The sequence below is a fragment of the Chelonia mydas genome, chromosome 10 (genome assembly GCF_015237465.2).
Source record: "Chelonia mydas isolate rCheMyd1 chromosome 10, rCheMyd1.pri.v2, whole genome shotgun sequence".
Lineage (NCBI taxonomy): Eukaryota > Metazoa > Chordata > Testudines > Cheloniidae > Chelonia > Chelonia mydas.
In genome coordinates this window covers 75340998-75362209 of record NC_051250.2, presented here as the reverse complement: position 1 = coordinate 75362209, position 21212 = coordinate 75340998, and the positions used below count along the sequence as shown (strand labels likewise).

The following is a 21212-nucleotide window of genomic DNA, read 5'->3' as shown; positions in this document are numbered from 1 at the left end:
CTTCTCGATATCTAAAGTTTCAAGTTAATCTAAAGAACTACCATTAGGGGTCAGGTTCAAAGACACAACAATGTCCACTGATGTAAACCCTAGAGAGGATTCTTCAAACTGGCAACGAGGGACAAATGTATTTTGTGTGCAAGAAAAGAGAGCCTAATGAAAGAACTAATGCTATCAAGACTGACAGTACACAGTTAACCCAGAGCAACGTGGATTAACAAAGGAATTATATCCATTACTGGAGAGTTGGTTGGGGATTATAGTCACCTCTTGTGTATTAAATCACTCAGTTTTCATGTAGATTTTAAGACGAACCTAACCAGTCCACTTAATTGCCACAAGAAATCCAATGATGTACAACTGAAAAGATGTAGCAGAGTTTCAAAATTACTTTCATTAGGAGGCAATATTTTTCTTTGGCATATTCATCAATTTCTGATTTATTCTATAAGCAAAATTAATTTACTTTGAAAGAGGAATTAATATGACCCCCAACACACACCAATAAATTATAACAGTGGCTCCTTAACTTCTTGAACCATGAGACCCCCTAATTCCTCTCCAAGACTGATGCTCCACTAAGCCACTCCATAGCCCCTAGAACAATCATATTTATATGTATACAAAATTGTGAAGTGCGGTAGGCAGTCTTGGTGCTGATGTGAGGACTTAGGCCCTGGCCAGGTTTGCTTTTGGATTAGCTGTAAAATGGCCTGTGGGAGGTCTTCTGACAATACAAGATATTGAGTAAAAATTTCAAGAAGTGGCTACGTGGTTTAGGTGCCTAAGTCTATTTTCAAATGTGACTTAGGCACTTGAGGGTGAAATTTTCAGACGGTATTTAGGTGCCTGAAGATATAGATGAGCAACTAATGGGATTTTAATGGGGGTCAGGTGCTTTACTGCTTAGATACTTTTCAAAATCCCACTAGGCACCTATAACTTCTTTAATCACCTAAATACCTTTGAAAAGTCACACCTTTAGGAGCCCACATGCTTTCGTCACTTTTGAAAATAGGACTTCGTCTTTTAAGTAAGGTGCTTTTGAAGATATTACCCATTGACTAATTTACTAGAGGGAGAACAAATTCTCTATATGAGGGCATCCTCCTAGGAAATATTTTTTAAGCTGTTTCTCATTTGTTGTAACCTTGTTCCATTGCAGAGGGGTAAAAAATTTAAAATCCCTCTATACTAGTTATCTTACATCTCAGGATAAGAGTGCATCCTAGTTTTAAAAAAAAAAAGTTTTAGGCAGCATCTAGAAAGGGGGATTGGTTCCTGAGAGTCAGGAACACCATAAACAAGTATGAAAATTCAGGAGCACAGGAGGGGAGCTACAGACCCCCTGGGAAGTTTAAGAACTCCTAGTTTACATGATAGTTTCACATAACTTTCAGAATTTCTCTCACATACACGCATATGCATACATAATAAATAGGTATATCTGCTTCATAAACAATTAAACCATCTACTCTTTACTGTGGTATTCAATGGTAAGCAAAACATTGTGAAAGTTCTCATGCACATGATAAAAACACAAGCCATTCTTTAGTACTCACTGCGACTTTATGATTCCGCATCATATTATCAAACTCTTCATTAATTTTTTTATATTTTTCTTCTGTATGTGGCGTGAGCACATATGAAGTGTCAGGGTCCGGGCTGTCACACCCTCTGTGTTCCTTCTTGTTCAGAGCCTAAATAATGAAGTTAATAAAAAGAATCAACAAATAAAAAGTAGAGGTAAAATAAAAGTACTTACAGGGCCTCGCTTGAAAATAAAATCACTATCTTCATTTAGTTTGCTGTATCTGTCCTCCGATAGTGGACTGTGCTCAAAGTAATCGTCAGCATCAGGGCTCTCACAACCATTAAGGCCTTTTTTTCTTAAAGTCTGAAATACAATTGGAAAATTCACACACAAATAATACTAACTTGCCAACACTTTTTGTAAGCTGAATCATATTCAGAGCCACTGAAACTGTATAACCCTGTCAGAAATGCAACCCACTTTAAAAGACAAGCTAGGCCTTCCAAAATAAGTAGCTATGCAGGGCACCATGATGGAAGGGGCACTTAGAGGCATAGCCTCTCCGAGCTCTGATCTCATGGGTAACTATAACCTTTCATTACTTTGGCCCCCAGGAATTCCATGACCAGCCTTTGTTTTAGCTATCTGCTGATGCAATCAAGCAGTTTGATATACAGAACTAACATTGAAGGCTACAGGAAGAGGTTAGAATTGTTAGTGGTAATAAAAATGGTACTTCCCATATTAGCACAAGAATCCAGTGTAGCGGTTTGTTTGTTTTTAAATAGTGTTCTCTGGAAGGAGGATGTTATGCCAAAATAAATTATTGGCCTTGTATTAATAAAGTATCAATGTTGGCTTCCCAAATGTTCTATTCTCACTAGAAAAACAGTAAAATTAACTGTGTAGAACATAGTGAGTAAAATTTCCAAATGAATGCATTATTGAATGGTTTTAACAACATATGTAACAATTTGCCTGATTAATTTTCTTAGACTTAGCCAGCACATATTTTCCTGGACTTCAGTCACTCTGCATACAACATGAAAACAAGTACTGCATAGAACATGACAATCCAAGAAGAACAATGCTCAAAATACAATCGTTTTTATTTTGAAACCCCTTTCTAAGACACTGCAGTTTTCCAAATGTAAGCTTTTTTCACGTGCATATCTTCTGCAGTGACTTAATTTTAATGTGATTGCTTTGTTGGGACTTTTCCTGTTTATGAAATATGGACCTGCATCAACATCCCCTTAATGTACATGTCTCCCCACTAAGCAGCTATGAAATCAGCTACCAAGAGACAAGTTTTTGAACTTCAGGTCTCTTGCCTTAAAGATCTTGAAAAGTATATTCATATTCTTTAATGCTTATTTTTCCTTGGTATTATACGTTCAGAAAATCCACACAGCAAGCAAGTTCATTTTTTGTTTGTTTTAAATAGAATCTCTAAGTTTTCCACCTCTAGGAAGAGTTTATTGTTAATAGAAAATTTGTCAGTGAAATATAATCATAAACATTTAAATGTCAGAAGTGTGTGAGAGAACAGTGGTGCAGAGAGAGAGTCTTCATTTGGACAGACAACGTATCTTTAACCAACTTGTCTTAAAAATAAAAAAACAACCCCACCGAATTAAAATCAGAGCTACTTGTCATTTCATGTACCATAGAGGTATTGCATTCTCAAGGTTTCCTAAGCAACCTGAAAGATGTTTCGTTCTGTCATAGTTTGAATTTCCATTCAACAATTGACAGTGAATATACTTTTAGAAGAAGAATCTCAGAACAATTATTTGTTAGCTTTTTTTAAAAAACTGTTATCTTCTTTTTTCAGATTAATAAAAGTATATATCAATTCTTTATCAAACAGAATAAGGTGCCCAGATCTTATGGTGATAGGATCCACATTAGCAGCTTAGTAAGAAGGCAAACTGTATAATTATCTGCAACTGAATTTCTTCAGAGAAATGTTCAGTTTATGCTATGAATAAAGCTAGAAAACTGCGTACAACCGATTGCACTTCCACTAAAAATAAACATTTTTATTTAGTATTTTGTTAGTAAGCAACAGATTGCTTAATTTCACTTCCTAATGGTAAGGCAATACTTTATAAAATTCAGTTATATGAGATTCTCAAAGATCACAGGTCATCATTGGTGAGATATAATTCCTTCTCAAATTACTTGGCATGTGTTGTGTAGCCCACACACACTGGCTGGAACTCCCACAAAAATTTAATCACTAAATCAGCATATGGGGAAAAACAGGTGTAGCTTTTTCTAACACCTGTCACAGCATTGATCTCTACTGGTCTAACCAATCAGGTGGACACTCATATGGACTTAGCCATACAAGGACCTGCTGTTTAGGACTCTGAAGGTCGGAGACTGTTATCCCTCCCAACCCTTCTCAACAAGTTCAGGCTGTCAGTCCTCTACACTTTGGTATCAGCAGGGAAAATGTTAACACTGTATAATCTGGATTACATTTAACCTTTATAATCTATAAATAGAATTTGAATAGGTTACATCTGTACATGGATCCGAATATACACACCGTGCCCAGCACTCCTTTAGGAGCAACTGAAGTAGTATTAAATATTACGTTATAGTGAAGTAGTATTAAATATATAAGTAAATAAGAAAAAGGCAGCCTGCAAGAAATGTACAGTGGTTATCTGTGTGAACTCCAGCCTACATTTTATACTCTGTATTATTTAAATATTGTGAGAGTTTTGATTTTTATAGTATTTAAAATTATTTTGCCAAATGTTTTATAGTAATTACACTTAAAATCTAGGAATCTCATAAATCTCTTTCTCAGAATGCCCAAATAATCAGTACAGCTTAAGTGGAGACTTCAAAATTTAATTCTCTCAATCATACCCACCAGTGCTGTCCACCAACACTGAAGTTTAGAAATTAAACAAACTATTAATGTAAAGTGTCCATATTAGGCTAAATATTTAAGAATACCTTCACCCTTTTTTCAATAGTTATTTTTTATTCTGATAGTAATGGGGTTAACCCTGACTTGACTCATGAGGAAGTAAAATGCCTCAGTATCTCCACTTCAAGATTCTGGAAACCTTCACTCCAGATGGGGTTCCTGTCATTGTTAGAGAACTTAAAGCTATGGGTCACTATTACAGATAAATCCAAGCCTGTGTTTGATATCCACAGCTCTGTTTCTTTATCACCAAAACATGAACGGTCACTTTGAGGACCTAACTGACATAAAAAGACTGTCTACTTTATCACTATCCAGTAGCATAATAGTAAAAAGTTTCTCCTGTATGGCTGGTACTAACAAGTGGAATGCTGTAATCTGTTAACAAGGCCAGGCGAGGCCTGTGGGAGACAGGCCAGCCTCAGTTTTCTCACAGGCTACAAAGTTAGACATGATAACAGGCTCTCGCTCAATAAAAGACACAAAGGTCATGACTACTGGGAATCAATCTGTGTGTATGCAGGAAAGAAGAATTCCATAAACAAGTGCTGGCTCTACCCTCCATATTTTCTATGCTAAAAGTTATTACTTCGACACTGAATGTAAATAAGTGATCCTCACAAAATTCTTTCCTGGATACGATCACGAAGGCAGAGAAATTTTTAGACCCCCTGAAAATAAAGCATGCTAAGAAAAAAACCAAAGACGACCAAATAATCTTTAGGTAGCATACAGAGATGGGGTCACACACAAAATATGTGTATGGTACTCAACATAAAATCTTAAAGTTTTTGCAGTTCAGGATAACTAGAACAAACGAGTACTTCTTAAACTGGTATTTTTGCATACACAATTAAAAATTCTTACTAGAGGGAGGGAAACATTTCATTTCATGTTGTTCAATGGAATGTTTAAGCATCATAAGGAAAGATTACTAACTCCTATTTTCTGGATTATTTCAGGAGTATATCTGGTCCTTACAATAAATCTGTACTATTTTTGTTTTCTTTGTTGGTTTCCAGACAAAGATTTCTGAAAACCTTTTCTGATGGTTGTTTTCTAACCCACTATGTTGAGCTCCAAAAAATATGTTTTTGTAGCTTGGATGTTTCTCTGCATCATATATTAGTTGATTAGATCAGAGAACTACAAGATTCTTGTTGTAAGAAATTCACCATGAGTATTTAGAAGAAACCACAGCAGGTGTGGAACCTGTATATACATTAAAATTTAATGAAAACAATAGCTTAGTTGTGTTACAAATAAACACACTGTACAAATGCCCCAACAGGCTATGATAAAGGCTGATAACAGAGTGACTCAGAAGTTTTAAAATGGCTTTGTTCCACCATGTACAAATAAAATATGTAACTAAACGACTAATGGTTTTGGATTGATTTTATTGTAATGACTGGTATGAGGAAACACCGTATGAGAATGTTAGTGATGGATTAACCATAAAAGGTTCAAAAGTTATGTTTAGACAGCAGTACAAATGTTCCAATATTTTGCTGAACCTTTCTCCGACATTTTACTGTAAGCAAAATGCTTCTGATACTTCTAGATAGAACACCTTGGTCAATTACCGTACAGGAAATACACAACACTGATCGTATCAGTGCTCACTCCATGCCTTGCAACTTGCCAAAACTCTAATCCGGAGGGCTTCTCATGAGGCATAAGAATAATTTAGTTTCCCTATTCAATCCTGGATTATGTTGCTAAAATTTATAAGAATGCCAATTAGTATTAATTGCAATGGTAGTATTTATGATGTGAACACCAATCCAGGAGGAGCTGGACTGTTATAAAAGTGTAATTGTGTTCTAGAACTATTGACCTGATTTTAATCAGTAACACATGCAGAGGCTGTGGGTTTGTAATTCCTAGAATCTAGTCCCTAGAACCATCAATTCCAGCCTGAGCCCAGGGATCATCTCCTTCCATCTCCCATTCAGATCTTTCCACCATCTCTTTAAACTCTGTCCTCATAAACCCTTGCCCCAGCTCTAGGCCGCCTCCTCTTCCAAAGATGTGTGACATCCTCACTGTTACTGCCTATCACAGTTGCTGGCAGATTTATAACATCCGCAGTGTCCAAAACCTCCTTTTAAATCTTGCACTCTCTGAAACTTTTCCAGATACACAAAAATTCACTTGTGCTGCTTCCAAAGAAAAATCTCTGAAGTTCACAAAAATGAGAAAAGCAGCAACTAGTCCCCACAATTAGAGGATGCAAAGCCAATAATGAATCAAATGAGTGGTGAGGAGAGGAACACTGGGATCCTGTCAAGTCACAAAGGCACACATTTTTAGTGCTATGTCCAGTCCATTTTTAACGTTCTCTTTTATGACACTTTCACTACTTTCCTTGTGAGATTTATTTTTAACATATGGACAGCTATGATAAAAGAAAGTTAAGGTGCAGAGTCAGTCATCCAGAAGTTAAGAATTCCAGGATTAAGGTTGTCTGCACATAAATCATCACTGCCTTGCCCAACATCACATCCTATTTTCTAGATTACTTTAGGAGAATATCTAGTCCTTACAATAAATCTGTAGTATTTTCATTTTCCTTCTAGGTTTCCAGCCAAAAGATTGAGGCTCCAAGTGCATGGTCACACCAGAAAGACGGAAATTAATTCCTCTTGCTCAGTAACATGATGCTTCTGTCTGCACAACTCAAAATTACATTGGCATTCCTGCAACCATATTGCATTGCATATCTATTTTACTGTCTCCTATCACTACTAACATTCTCTCATTGAATGAGTGTACTTCAAAATTATTTCTGATTTTATTGTATTAGCTGCATTTTTCGTGATTAACCTCATTGTGTCACTTTCCAAAATTTTGTGCTTTTTAATAGCTCTATGTCTGATAATATTTCTTCTCTGTCACAGTGGTGCTCATGACTCTTCCAGTTACAGGATTAACTGCTATTGTCATAAAAAAACTGTTTATTGCCCCCTTTGAGATAATTAAGGCATTAATCAGGACCAACCCTAATAACAATACCTTTATATACTAACCAGACAACATTTCCCCCATAACTCAATGAAAGAAAATATTTTTTCTACATTAGCAATCAAAATTTTACATTCTGAGCTAAGCAAAAAATGCGTATTTTAAATATAACTAATAGCAGGCGACAAATGCTTGTAAACCTACAGGACAATGATTGATGCATTTAATTTTGCAACTTCTGTATGACTGCCAAGACTAAAGCTTCACTGAAATACATAAAAAGTGTTTATACAAAAAATTAAATTAGAACACAATATAATAAACTAGATAAGTAACCAAAGTACTGCTTTCACAACAGTTACGTACCACCCTTGCAATTGAAGACCTTGACTTCTCAAAAGATGAAGTCTGCTATCCATTAGTCAATCAACAGCTAAAAATAAACATGCTTTCCCCCAACCACACAGACAAGAGCATATACTAAATAAGTCCTGAATACTCAACACAGTATTCTAAAATAAAAGATGTGAGCATTTTCCCCATTTTAATTTTTCCTCAATTTCTAGTAGTACTGTAATAGTAAAAAAAAAAAAAAAAAAAAAGTTTTTAGTATGTAAATTATTTACCAATATATTGTCCAGAATATCGAGGTATCAAATAATTCTAGATAAAGTGATGAAATACAAAGAAGTTTGGTAACGATTACATTCTTTGATCCATATTACAGTATGTGGGGAAAAAGTTCTCTCTAGGATTCATTAACGGATATATCCGCGTTTTATAAAGAAATTAACAGGTCTGAAATAATAAATCATAAAATACTGGGATTGGCCATTTGTACAATGATCCACTATATTCCACGGTAGATAGAGCTATTCTTCAATCTTAGATGCAGGAAGGCATATTGCTTGAAAGCTTATCAGTGTCCCTGCTGTATGCCACTGTCTAACAAAAGACAGTTTCTTGTTCTAAAAGCTGGAATATTTCCAATATCTGGCAAATTTTAACCTGTATCTCTGGCTCTCCAAGGATTAAAGCTAGCTGTCAAATTCCACTGAGATACAATAAAGACTGCACTCAGGATTCAAACCTCTGTTTCTAAAAGTAAAGCATACTGACAGTTTTATAGTAGATACTGTACGCAATTTAACTATTAGCTTGAGGCACTTTTGTTATGAAACATACATTAATGTAAGAGATACCACAAACAACTCGCACAGGACTACGTATATTTTATGAAATATGAACCTCCCACATAGCACAGAAATATTTTTGAGTGTGTGAGAACAGAGAGACAGCTCCCTACTGGTATACTTTTATTTCAACTTTTGCAGTAAATTTACTAGTAACCTGTTGACATTAAAAATGCTGCTGTTGACCTATGCTGGACAACGGGATTATTCATTTCTAAATGGATTCCTGGACCTCAAGGCTTAAGATGTCTAGTAACTGCCAGTAGAGAGAATGTATTGTTTCCACAGTGAATATGAATTCAAACTCTCGAAGTCTGGGGTTTTACATGTTTGTCATTTCACTTTCTACACAATTTGCTGGATTAACTAAATTATCCATCCTACAGCTATTTAGAGTTGAGTGAAAATTCATATTATTTCTTCTATTAAAAGTGCAGTGAGTAGATTTCCCCCATAAAGAGACTCTAAGGAATTGTCTGTTTACAAGTCATCAGTGCACAGTTTTGGGTTGGTGTGTTTGTTTGCATGGGTTTTTTTTGTTTTGTTTTTGTTTGTTTTATTAATTAAAGTAAAAGAAACTTCAGTTAACTCAGAGGACTTGTTAAAAGTGGATCTATTTTTGCCTCCAGGAAGCAAAATATCTGATGTCTTGCATTAAAATTTATTTTATTATTGCTCTTATTAATGTAGTCTACAACAAACTAAATTAATTTTAAAACAAGTTAAACACGGTGCTCGCTGTAAGAATGTCCAGAGAGTGTGTGGTTACATGACTGGAAAATCTGACTGTCTGTATACATATCTGCCCAATGTTCTCTCAGAAAAAATTACTTACGAAGATAGTGGTTGCAAAGTTAACAAAAAGAATATTCTCCCAAACCCTGAATAAGGCTTTTACAGCTGGTCTAGTCAATGCTGTAAAATAGTTTCTTGTGGTCTGCTTGCTTATAAGTGATGTCAAATCATCACACTTAAGTTTTCGTGCCCATCTGCGCTCTCAACATGTCTGGATAAGGAAAAAGCTATCAGATGAATTCTTTCCAAGCTGCTGACGTTCAACACAGTTTAATTAAACTTTTAACACATAATGTTATATGACCAGAGATGACAATCATTGTCTAATGAAAAATAAAACAGGCCTGAGCATGTTCCATATTGTTGAATGGACACAATTAAAAAACCCCAAGTTAAAGATGTGGGAGAGGAGGGAAAAACACTTTCTACACCTGTTCTATGGACCAATGGACTCCTAGTAGTATCTTACACTGGCCTCTATTATTAAAATAGGGAACTGCCCAAATCTAAGGGCATGGTTTCAAGAGGGGTTTGGACGACAGAAGAGAAAGTTTATTTGCATTAAGATTGGGCCCCATTGTGCTAGGCACATAATAAGAGAGAGTCCCTGTCTCTCTTTACATTCTAAAACAGGGATCGGCAACCTTTGCCCGCAGCCCGCCAGGGAAAGCCGCTGGTGGGCTGGGCCGTTTGTTTACCTGCAGCATCTGCAGGTTCAGCCGATCGCAGCTCCCACTGGCTGCGGTTTGCTGTCCCAGGCCAATGGAGGCTGCAGGAAGTGGCATGGGCCGAGTGATGTATTGCTCACCCTTCCCACAGCCCCCATTGGCCTGGGACAGCAAACCACAGCCAGTGGGAGCTGCGATCGGCCGAACCTGTGGACACTGCAGGTAAACAAACGGCCCAGCCCACCAGCGGCTTTCCCAAAGGTTGCTGATCCCTGCTCTAAAAAGACCAAACAATGAGAGGGAGAAAGGAAGTGTTAATAGTCACGTTTTACAGATGGGAGATTGAAGGAGAGAGACATTAAATGACTTGCTCAGGTCATACAGGGAATTTCTGGCTGGGAACTGAACTCAGATCTCTTGAGTCCCAGTCTAGTGCCTTAACCACAAGATGAACCTTAGGAACTTCTGAACTAGACTTAGACACCCAAGAGATGGGGGAAGAGACAAACACCATCTTAAGTCTGAGTTTAAACTCAAACCAGAGAATGCTCTAACAAACTAAAGCAAAGTACTCCCTAGTAACTGCTCCATTTTGACAGCACATTGAAGGTGGTGCTGCTTTACTACAGATAATCTATATAGTAAGATTCCAGGACTGTCACCTGTCTGCGGGTTACTCTGAAGCCTACAACGTCTGCGAAGTAAAAGAAACAGCTACAAGCATGGCTGAGAGCTCTTTTTTGTTCTGAATATCACTAAGTTGACTCATCACAGAGTTTTGCGATCTGTTACTAATTTTTAAGTTTTCAGCCATTTTGATTTCACAAATTACACCTGTTGGACAACAAAGCATGTATCAATGCCATGCCAAGAGTCCTAGACTATTGTGAGATCACAGGTAACTCAACCAATCTCCACCCTTACTATACATCCACTTTGCATGCAACTATTTCATTGAATGTATGATGGATACTGCACGTATGGTGGATTACTTGGCCCAACTGCTTCACTGACTGCAAGGACTTTCAGCTATCGGTGCAAAAAATTATTTATGAGAAAGATATACATATTTATTTGGAAATGCACTGAATTTGTTTTCTATACTATGCAGCTTCTGGTTCAATTTAGATATCCACTGAATGCAAGCACTCTGTGCAGCATCCCAGATTATGAGAGCTATTTGAATCAAAGTATTGAGATTATATCGTGTAAACAATATCAGTTAGTGCTCTGCAGGCTTGCAAAAATCGAACTTCCAAATCATGTTCTAACAAGTAGGGATTCAGTATAAAACCCACACAATACTTTTTTGGGGGGGGACAGGGGAAGAAATGACGGTTTCTTCTTTGACTGCTAAATTCTAGTCCTATGAAAAACCTTCCCAGATTCCTCACATTATACACTGATGGAACAGGAATCCTTGAAATGATAACATTTTGCAATGACTTTTGCAACGTGTATTCCTTTCATATTGGAAAAAAAACTTCTACGTTGTAATGTCTGTTTTGTTTCAGAAATTCCAAATGCAGTCTACCACATCATGCTTTATGAGAAACCAGTCTCTTCATACTATAAAAAGAGTATAGTCCAAAATGCCCAAAATAATATGTCCAAAAAGCCACAATCAAGGAAGAAGAACATATTGGTTAAAAAAGTCATCTGGTTTAGAGGGAAAGTGAAGGCAGCTATAAAAAAAATAAAATACAACAAATGGAAGAGAGGAAAAGTTGATAATAATGAATAAAATCAGAAGCTAGGAACTGTAGAAAACTGACAAGGGAAGCAAAGGGACACAAGGAGAAATCTATAACCAGCAAAGTTAAGAACACTAAGGAATTTTTTGTAAGTATGTTAGGAGCAAAAAGAATAGTGACAATGGCATTGGTCTATTACTAAATGGAAGTAGTAGAATTATTCTTAATAATACAGAAACAGCAGAAGTGTTCAACAAATACTTCTGTTCTGTATTAGGGAGGAAAAAAAACAGGTGATGTAGTCTCATCATATGATAACTCTCTTTACATTCCACTAGTATCTTGGGAGAATGTTAAACAGCAGCTCCTAAAGTTAGAGATTTTTAAAATCAGCTGGTCCAGATAACTTGTATCCAAGAGTTTTAAATGAGCTAAGGAGCACACTGGACCACTAATGCTGCTTTTCAATAAGGCCTGAAATACTGGGGAAGTTCCAGAAGACTGGAAGAAAGCTAATGTGTGAATAGAAAAGGGTAAATGGGATGACCCAGTTAATTATAGGCCTGTCAGTCAGGGCAAGATAATGGAGTGGCTGATTCAGGACTCGATTAATGAAGAATTACAGGAGGGTAATACAATTAATACCAATCAACCCGGTTTATGGAAAATAGATCCAATCAAACTAACTTGAAACCTTTTTTGATGATCTTACAAATTTGTTTGATACAGGCATTGATGTAATATGCTGAAGGCTTCTGTAAGGCATTTGATTTGGTATCGCACAACATTTTGATTAAAAACTGGAATGATATAAAATTGCATTAAAATGGCACACACCTGGCTAACTCAAAATGTAATTGTTAACGGGGAATCATCACAGTGATCTGTCCTTGGCCCTGTACTACTTAACATTTTTATCGGTGACCTGGCAGAAAACATAAAATCATTACTGATAAAGTGTGTAGATGACACAGAAAAACTGGGGGGGAGTAATAAATAATGAAGAAAACAGGTAATTAATTGAGGACTATCTGGATCCCTTGGTAAACTGGGCACAAGCAAACAATGTGTGTGTTAATAACGCCATATAGAAACATATATCAAGGAACAAGAATATAAACCACCTTTACAGGATGCAGGACTCCATCCTGGGAAGCAGTGACTCTGAAAAAGATTTGGGAATAATCAGCTGAACATGTGCTCCCAGTGTGATCCTGTGGCCAAAAGAGCTAATGTAACCCTTGAATGCATAAACAACACTCTTGAGTAAGTGTAGAGAGGTTATTTTACCTCTCTATTTGGCACACGTGCAAGTGGAATATTGTGCCCAGTTTTGGTTTCCACAATTCAAGAAGAATGTTGAAAAATCTGAAGGGGTTTTGAGAAGGGCTACGAGAATGATTAAAGGATTAGAAGTGACAGACTTATAATGACAGGTTTCAGAGTAACAGCCGTGTTAGTCTGTATTCGTAAAAAGAAAAGGAGTACTTGTGGCACCTTAGAGACTAACCAGTTAGTTAGTCTCTAAGGTGCCACAAGTACTCCTTTTCTTTAGACTTATAATGATAGACTCAAAGTGCTCATTCTATTTAGCGTAACAAAGAGAATGGTAAGGGGGTGACCTATAAGTACCATATGAGGAACAAATATAATAATGGACTCTTCACAATCTAACGGAGAAATGTATAACATGATGTAATGGCTGGAAGTTGAAGCTAGACAAATTCAGACTGGAAGTAAGGTATACATTTTTAACAGTGAGAATAATTAACCACTGGAACAATTTACCAAGGGATTCTCTGTCATTGAAAATTTTAAAATCAAGTTTGGATATTTTTCTAAACGATATGCTCTAAGACTTATTTTGGGGAAGTTCTATGGCCTACGATATATGGGAAGTCAGACCAGATGATCACAATGATCCCTTCTGGTCTTGCAATCTATGAATCTATGATCAGGTGTAATGCAGTAGTATTATAATATGATGTACTGCTTTTACATACTTGTTATAGATTAGCGGCTTCTCGTAGATAACTGACCTCTTTCCAATCACACAGGAGAAAAGGGCATTTTTCATCTCCAATATAGCAAATGCATTAAATGTTAAGAGTACAACAGATCATTTGTTAGGTCTTGTAATTTGATGTTACTCAGTCTAACACTAACTAAATGCAGCAATGCCCAGAAGATTAAAAAGGGGCACCACTTTTTTCTTTTTAGAAGCAGAGATCTAGACAGTTATTATCAACAAGAAAATGTATAAATATTGACACTAATACATCCCTGTTCAGTAGCTGCTCCACAGGTATTATTGTTATTAAAGTTAACGGGAATACCAAAGATGGAGCAGCTAGAGAGAGGTTACTTATGAAATAGTTCACTTTAACTGACATTTATCAGAAACTGAATGATGGTTTAAATGCATAAGGCAACAGAAATCTAAGTTCAACTCCCAGCTCAGACACAGACTTCCTGTGTGACTTCAAGTAAGTCACTTACATCTATTTTGTGCCCCAGTTCCTCAAGCGCAGACCGACCTCACAGGAGTACTGTGAGGATAAATTCATTAATGTTTGTGAGATTCTCAGGTGTTACACAATGAGCGCTATATAAGAACCCATATATATCACGAAGTAAGAGTAAAGAGATCAGAGTTAAACTAAGAAATGCTCTCATACTGAATGTGAGATTGAAATTGTAGAGAGGAAAGCTGATCCAGTGGTTAGAGCTGTGGCCTACACTCAGGAGACCGAGATTTAATTAACCACTCTGCCACAGATTTCCTGAGTGACGCCGGGAAAGTCACTTAGCCTCTCTGTAGCTCAGTTTCCTATATGTGACATGGGGAACATAAGAATGATCATATTGGATCAAACCAATGGTCCATCTAGCCCAGTATCCTGTCTTCTGACAGTGGCCACTGCCAGGTGCTTCAGAGGGAATAAACAGAACAGGCAATCATCAAGTGATCCAGCCCATCGTCCACTTCCAGCTTCTGGCAATCAGAGTCCATGGACACCCACAGCATGGGGTTGCATCCCTTACCATCTTGGCTAATAGCCATTGAGGGACCTATCCTCCAGGAACTTATCTAAATTCTTTTTTGAACCCTGTTATAATTTTGGCCTTCAGAACATCCCCACAACAAGTGTCACAGGTCGACTGTGCGTTGTGGGAAGAAGTACTTCCTTTTGTTTGTTTTAAACCTGCTACCCATTAATTTCATTGGGTGACCCCTGGTTTTTGTGTTATGTGAACGAGTAAATAACACATCCTTATCCACTTTCTCCACACCGGTCATGATTTTACAGACCTCCATCATATCCCCTTTTTAGTCATCTTTTTCCAAGCTGAAAAATCCCAGTGTTTTTCTCTCTCTTCATATGGAAGCTGTTCCATACCCTTAAATCATTTTGTTACCCTTTTCTGCAACTTTTCCATTTCTAAAATATCTTTTTTGAGATGGGGTGACCAGAACTGCACGCAGTATTCAAGCTGTGGGTGTATCATGGATTTATATAGTGGCATTATGATATTTTCTGTCTTATGTATTCCTTTTCCTAATGATTCCTAACACTGTTCGCTTTTTTGACCGCCACTGCACACTGAGCAGATGTTTTCAGAGAACTATCCACGACTCTAAGATCTCTTTCTTGAGTGCTAACAGCTAATTTAGACCCATCATTTTGTATGCATAGCTGGGATGACATTTTGCAACATTCATTACTTAGCATTTATCAACACTTAATTTTATCTGTCATTTTGTTGCACAGTCACACAGTTTTGTGAAATCCCTTTGTAACTCTTCGCAGTCAGCTTTGGACTTAACTATCTTGAATAATTTTGTATCATCTGCACATTTTGCCACCCCATTGTTTACCCCTTTTTCCAGATCATTCACGACTATATTGAACAGCACTGGTCCCAGTACAGATCCCTGGAGGACACCACTATTTACCTCTCCCCATTTTGAAAACTGACCATTTATTCCTACTCTTTGTTTTCTTTTAACCAGCTACTGATCCCTGAGAGGACCTTCCCTCTTACCCCATGACTGCTTACTTTGCTTAAGAGCCTTTAGAGAGGGACCTTGTCAAAGGCTTTCTGAAAGTCCAAGTATGCTATATCCACTGGATCATCCATCTTCACATGTTTGCTGACCCCCTCAAAGAATTCTAATAGATTGGTGAGGCATGACTTCCCTTTAAAAAGCCATATTGACTCTTCTCCAGTAAATCATGTTCCTCTATATGTCTGATAATTCTGTGCTTTACTATAATTTAAACCAATTTGCCTGGTACTGAAGCTAGGCTTACCCAGCCTATAATTGCCAAGATCGCCTCTGGAGCCTTTTTTCAAAATTGGTGTCACATTAGCTATCCTCCCGTCATCTGGTACAGAAGCTGATTTAAATGATAGGTTACATACCACAGTTAGTAGTTCTGCAATTTCACATTTGAGTTACTTCAGAACTCTTAAGTGAATACCATCTGATCCTGGTGAATTATTACTGTTTATCAATTTGTTCCAAAACTGTCACCTCAATCTGGTACTGTTCCTCAGATTTGTCACCTAAAAAGAATGGCTCAGGTTTAAGAATGTCCCTCCTATCCTCTGCAGCAAAGACAGATGCAAAGAATTCATTTAGCTTCTCCGCAAGAGCCTTAACTTTCTTGAATGTTCCTTTAGCACCTTGATCGTCCAGTGGCCCCACTGATTGTTTGGCAGGCTTCCTGCTTCTGATATACTTATTTATTTATTTAGTTTTTAAGTCTTTGGCTAGTTGTTCTTTACATTTTTTTTGGCCTACTTTACACTTCACTTGCCAAAGTTTATGTTCCTTTCTATTTTCCTCAGTAGGATTTACCTTCCAATATTTAAAGGGTGCCTTTTTGCCTCTAATTGCTTCTTTTACTTAGCGGTTTATCCCCGGTGGCACTTTTTTGGTCCTCTTATTGTGTTTTTAATTTGGGATATACATTTAATTTGATCCCAATACTTCCTTACCTCACAAGGGCATTATGTGGATAAATACGTTAAAGATTGTGCAGCACTCAGATGCTAAAGTAAAAGGGGCCATACTTGCAGAGAGAAATACCTGCCACTCAACTGTCTAGTTTTCTCTCATTTACCCTTCATTGATTAAAGTAAATTTTGTTCACAAAAAAGCAGTTTAGTCTTTTAAGAGGTCTACAGTTTTCTGTAAGCGAATTAATCAGAAAAAGAAGTTTATCATACCAAACATGACCTATCCAGGTTGCCATGAATTAGACACCCAGAGAGCTCCTTACAGCCATTTCAGTACTAAGTGCCTATCTTGTAATTTCTAGATAGCTGTGAAAATCTGCTCCTGGCATAAACTTCTGATTCTTTGCTCAGTGACCATTCTAAAACAATAATATAGGATAACTTTTCAGCCAGGCTGAAGGCCTGGCCTCCATTTTTCCCCACAGCAGGCACAATTTCTTTCTGCAAAATGTGCAGGCATATTTTTCATCCTCAAATGAATTCTGTATGAAACTCCAAGTAACAGTCCTTTTACATACCTTATTGTGAACGTAAGCATGTCTGTACAGCAAAGACAACCTGCTGCTGGCCTGTGCCAGCTGACTTGGGTTTGCAGGGTTCAGGCTGTGGGGCTGTTTCACTGCCGTGTTGACTTCTGGGTTCAAGTTGGAGCCCAAGCTCTGGGACCCTACCACCTTGCAGGATCCCAGAGCCTGGACTCCAGCCCGAGCCTGAAGTCCATACAGCAATGAAACCACCCCGCAGCCCTAACCTAACCTAACGAGCCCACGTTGACTGGCACGAGCCAGCTGTGGGTGTCTAGCTGTTGTGTAGACATACCCTAGGAGTACACATATCATATCATGCAACAAAATATGTAACACAGAAATTCACAGTGACTGAATGTAACAGCCACAAAATTGGAGATTCCAAGTTAACAGGTAAAAAAAACAGTTTTCACTAAGTTTAAATTCAATTTATGACAGCAGTTAATTCAGTATAGGGCATTTCTTGAGCATCAGTGGATCTCATTAGCACTCCATGCTATCAGCTCCACCCACATGCTTTTTCCTCTCCAGGACAGCCTTACACCTAAACCATTCTGCATCAAATCTTAGAATAAACGTACTGGAAGAGACCTCGAGAGGTCAGCTAGTCTAGTCCCCTGCACTCACAGCTGGGGAAGTATTATCTAAATCATCCCTGACAGGTGTTTGTCTAACCTGCTCTTAAAAATCTCCAATGATAGAGATTCCAATACCTCCCTGGACAATTTATTGGAGTGCTTAACCACCTTGACAGTTAGGAAGTTTTTCCTAATGTCCAACTTAAACCATCCTTGCTGCAATTTAAGCCCTTTGCTTCTCGTCTTGTCCTCAGAGGTTGCTCCTTGTGCTATTCTCCTCTTTGTTACAACCTTTTATGTTCTTGAAAACTTATGTCCCCTCTCAGACTTCTCTTCTCCAGACTGAACAAACCCAAATTTCAATCTTCCCTCACAGGTCATGTTTTCCAGACCTTTAATCCTTTTTTTGGACTTTCTCCAATTTGTCCAATTAAAGTCAAGATATACCACATCTACCACTTCCCGAAGGCTTACTACCCTGTCAAAGAAAGCTATTAGGTTGGTCTGACAGGATTTGTTCTTGACAAATCCATGCTGACTGTTACTTATCACCTTATTATCTTCTAAGTGTTTGCAAATGGATTGCTTAATTATTTGCTCCATTATCTTTCTGGGTACTGAAGTTAAGCTGACTGATCTGTAATTTCCCGGGTTGTCCTTATTTCCCTTCTTATAGATTGGTACTATATTTACCCTTTTCCAGTCCTCTGGAATCTCTCCTGCTTTCCATGGACTTTTTGAAGATAATCGCTAATGGCTCAGATACCTCCTCAGTCAGCTCTTTGAGTACTCTACGATGTATTTCATCAGGCCCAGGTGACTTGAAGACATCTAACTTGTCGAAGTAATTTTTATCTTGTTCTTTCCCTATATTTTAGCCTCTGATCCTACCTCATTTTCACTGGCATTCACTATGTTAGACGTCCAAAAGCTACTAACCAATTGCTACTAATAAAGAAGGGCAATTCACTAAAAAGATCTGAAAGAAGAGAGTCTCATTAAAACTCAGGGTTGTGGAGTTTATTTTTTTGTTTGTTTTTAAAGATACACAAAGTCTCAGATTATCAGAAAAAAATCTCAATACAAAGATTCCTTTCATAGTTAAAACCTACTCCCAATTTGGCCACTGACTCATTAGCCATAGGGGCAAGTTAACAACTTCTCTGGTTCAACTTCCCTGTCAATAAAATTGAGATAATACTGAGCCTCCCCAGATGAAACCTATTACAAAGGGGCAACATATTGTTGAAATATGTCAAGCAATAGCACAAACCTTTCAGAAACTGGTTTGGGAAACACGAGTTGTCTAAACAATCTGAGTCTTTTCTAAGTAAAGCCCCCTTGTGCATAGATTTTAAATAAAATTCAATCTATAATGAAGACACTTTGGCTTTTCCATTAGGTTTCACAATACCATGTTAAGCTAATGCTGAACAAGTTAGTTTATTTATCTTGCTATTCTTCTAATAAGGCTGAATCAGTGTCTATCAATGAAACAGAGTCACAATTCAAACAAGCTTCTTTTAGCAGTAACCAAGTAACAGACAGGTCTGGCTCAACTCTCATTGAAATTCATTAAACAAGGTGCTGTACGTTCTAATATCTGACAAGTGCACTATTTCAATGCCTGAAATAGATCTTCTGCAATTAACACTTTGAATAATAAGTTTTTCAGTGATGAACTACTGGATATAAACTTAGCTACAAGGTCATACTTACCAAGATTTGAACTGTAAATAATCAAGACAACAAGAGCAGAACCTTTTAAACTCCATCAAAATATCATGAACTTTAGTGGGGTAGAGAAAATAAAACACAAACGAAAAATGGGAATTTTTCCTCCTAAACTAAAATTTCTTACTTCCTATTAGAGATAAATTGGTAAATATGACAGTGTTGGTTAAATGTTAATTCTTAAATTGAAATTTATCAATAGGATTGGATGATAAATGTAACTGATAATTCATGTATTAACAACCTGTCATCATGAATCAATCCAAACTCCCATATACAGTAATTACGTTATTGGATTCTGCAAGAATAGCAGGTCAGGAAAAAAGATCTGATTTAATATAGCTAAAAGAAAAACGACACATACATGGTACTTTCGACCACTAGTATGTACCTATTCTACTTCTTAGACATTATTTGCAACGATTTAAAGATGACATCCCAAGAGTATACTACAACCAGTTATTCTGGAGGTTAATGGCGCAATCTCCACCTGCCAAAAACGTATAAAGGGTGGCATATTAAACTGACAATGTTTCAAATTGCATTCGGAAATTCAATAACATTGCCTATATTAAAACCAAATGACAACTTAATGCTAAACAAGGTATATTTAAAGATGATCCTTTTCTTCCTTTAAGTAAACATTAATAGGATTAACAGTGCATCTGTACACGGCTTTTTGATGATTAAGTGGAAGCTTTCACCTTATCTCAAAGTGTGCATAAAAAAAGGGATGCCAATGCACACTTCATGCACGCTGAAAATTCTTTTACAAAGGTCAGTATTATGAACTAGGCTCAGATCACAATTCAAAGAGGACTGCTGGTAAGCAGACTGTTGGTGGATAGAAACAGGTGTCCAGATCACAAGAATTACCACCACAATTGCCCCTTTCATGCAAGTCCATGCATAGAAACTGAACTACACTTCTACCTTTGGAAATGGACCCTCAAAAAAAAAAAAAAAAAAAAAAAAAAAAAAAGAGTTGAGGCATGTTTCAGGATGTGCGTAGAAGATTGCACCACCATTGCTGGGTCTGTAACCACTCAATGGGTACAAGAATTACTGAATCATAGAAACTAGCGATGGAAAAAAGACATACTAAGACATGAAGATAACTCAAGACTGTTTTCTAATTGTAAATATATTAGTGTTTCACCAGGCCTAGTTTTAAGCATCCCAAACAATGTGACTTTCTTCACTTCTCTTGGAAGACTTTCATATCACTGTCAAAAGTTTGTTGTTTTTTTTTTAATTTAATGTTTAGCCTAAATATTATTGCTTCATTTCAGTCCATTATTCCTAGTTTCATACTCTTTTGCTATCCCAAGTAATTCCTTGAAGTCACTGATGTTTACATGCAGCATATATTTGCAGATTTACAACCCCGATTTGCCATTCAATTAGTAATAGAGTTCTTTTTTCCTCCCCTCATAAGCTAACCTATGCAACCCTTTAAGCATTTTAGTAACTCTTTTCTGGACATTCACCAGTTTTCTAGTCTCTGATAATAACATGCCTGCAACTGACAGAAATGCTCC

At 37.2% G+C, this 21212-nt stretch overlaps 1 protein-coding gene across 14 annotated transcripts in view; it reads right to left on the bottom strand.

The window, feature by feature from the left end:
• MEF2A (myocyte enhancer factor 2A) overlaps positions 1-21212 on the bottom strand; it is a 160281-nt gene that overhangs the window by 44880 nt on the left and 94189 nt on the right. For 8 of the 14 annotated variants that reach the window (XM_037911786.2, XM_007053520.4, XM_037911788.2 and 5 more), the window contains one exon: positions 1563-1700. In XM_037911786.2, the coding sequence (XP_037767714.1) occupies positions 1563-1700 (138 nt within the window). Of the gene's footprint in view, positions 1-1562; positions 1701-1765; positions 1898-21212 lie in introns of all 14 variants that reach the window. The other 6 variants (XM_043523665.1, XM_007053519.4, XM_037911787.2 and 3 more) reach the window with 2 other exon arrangements.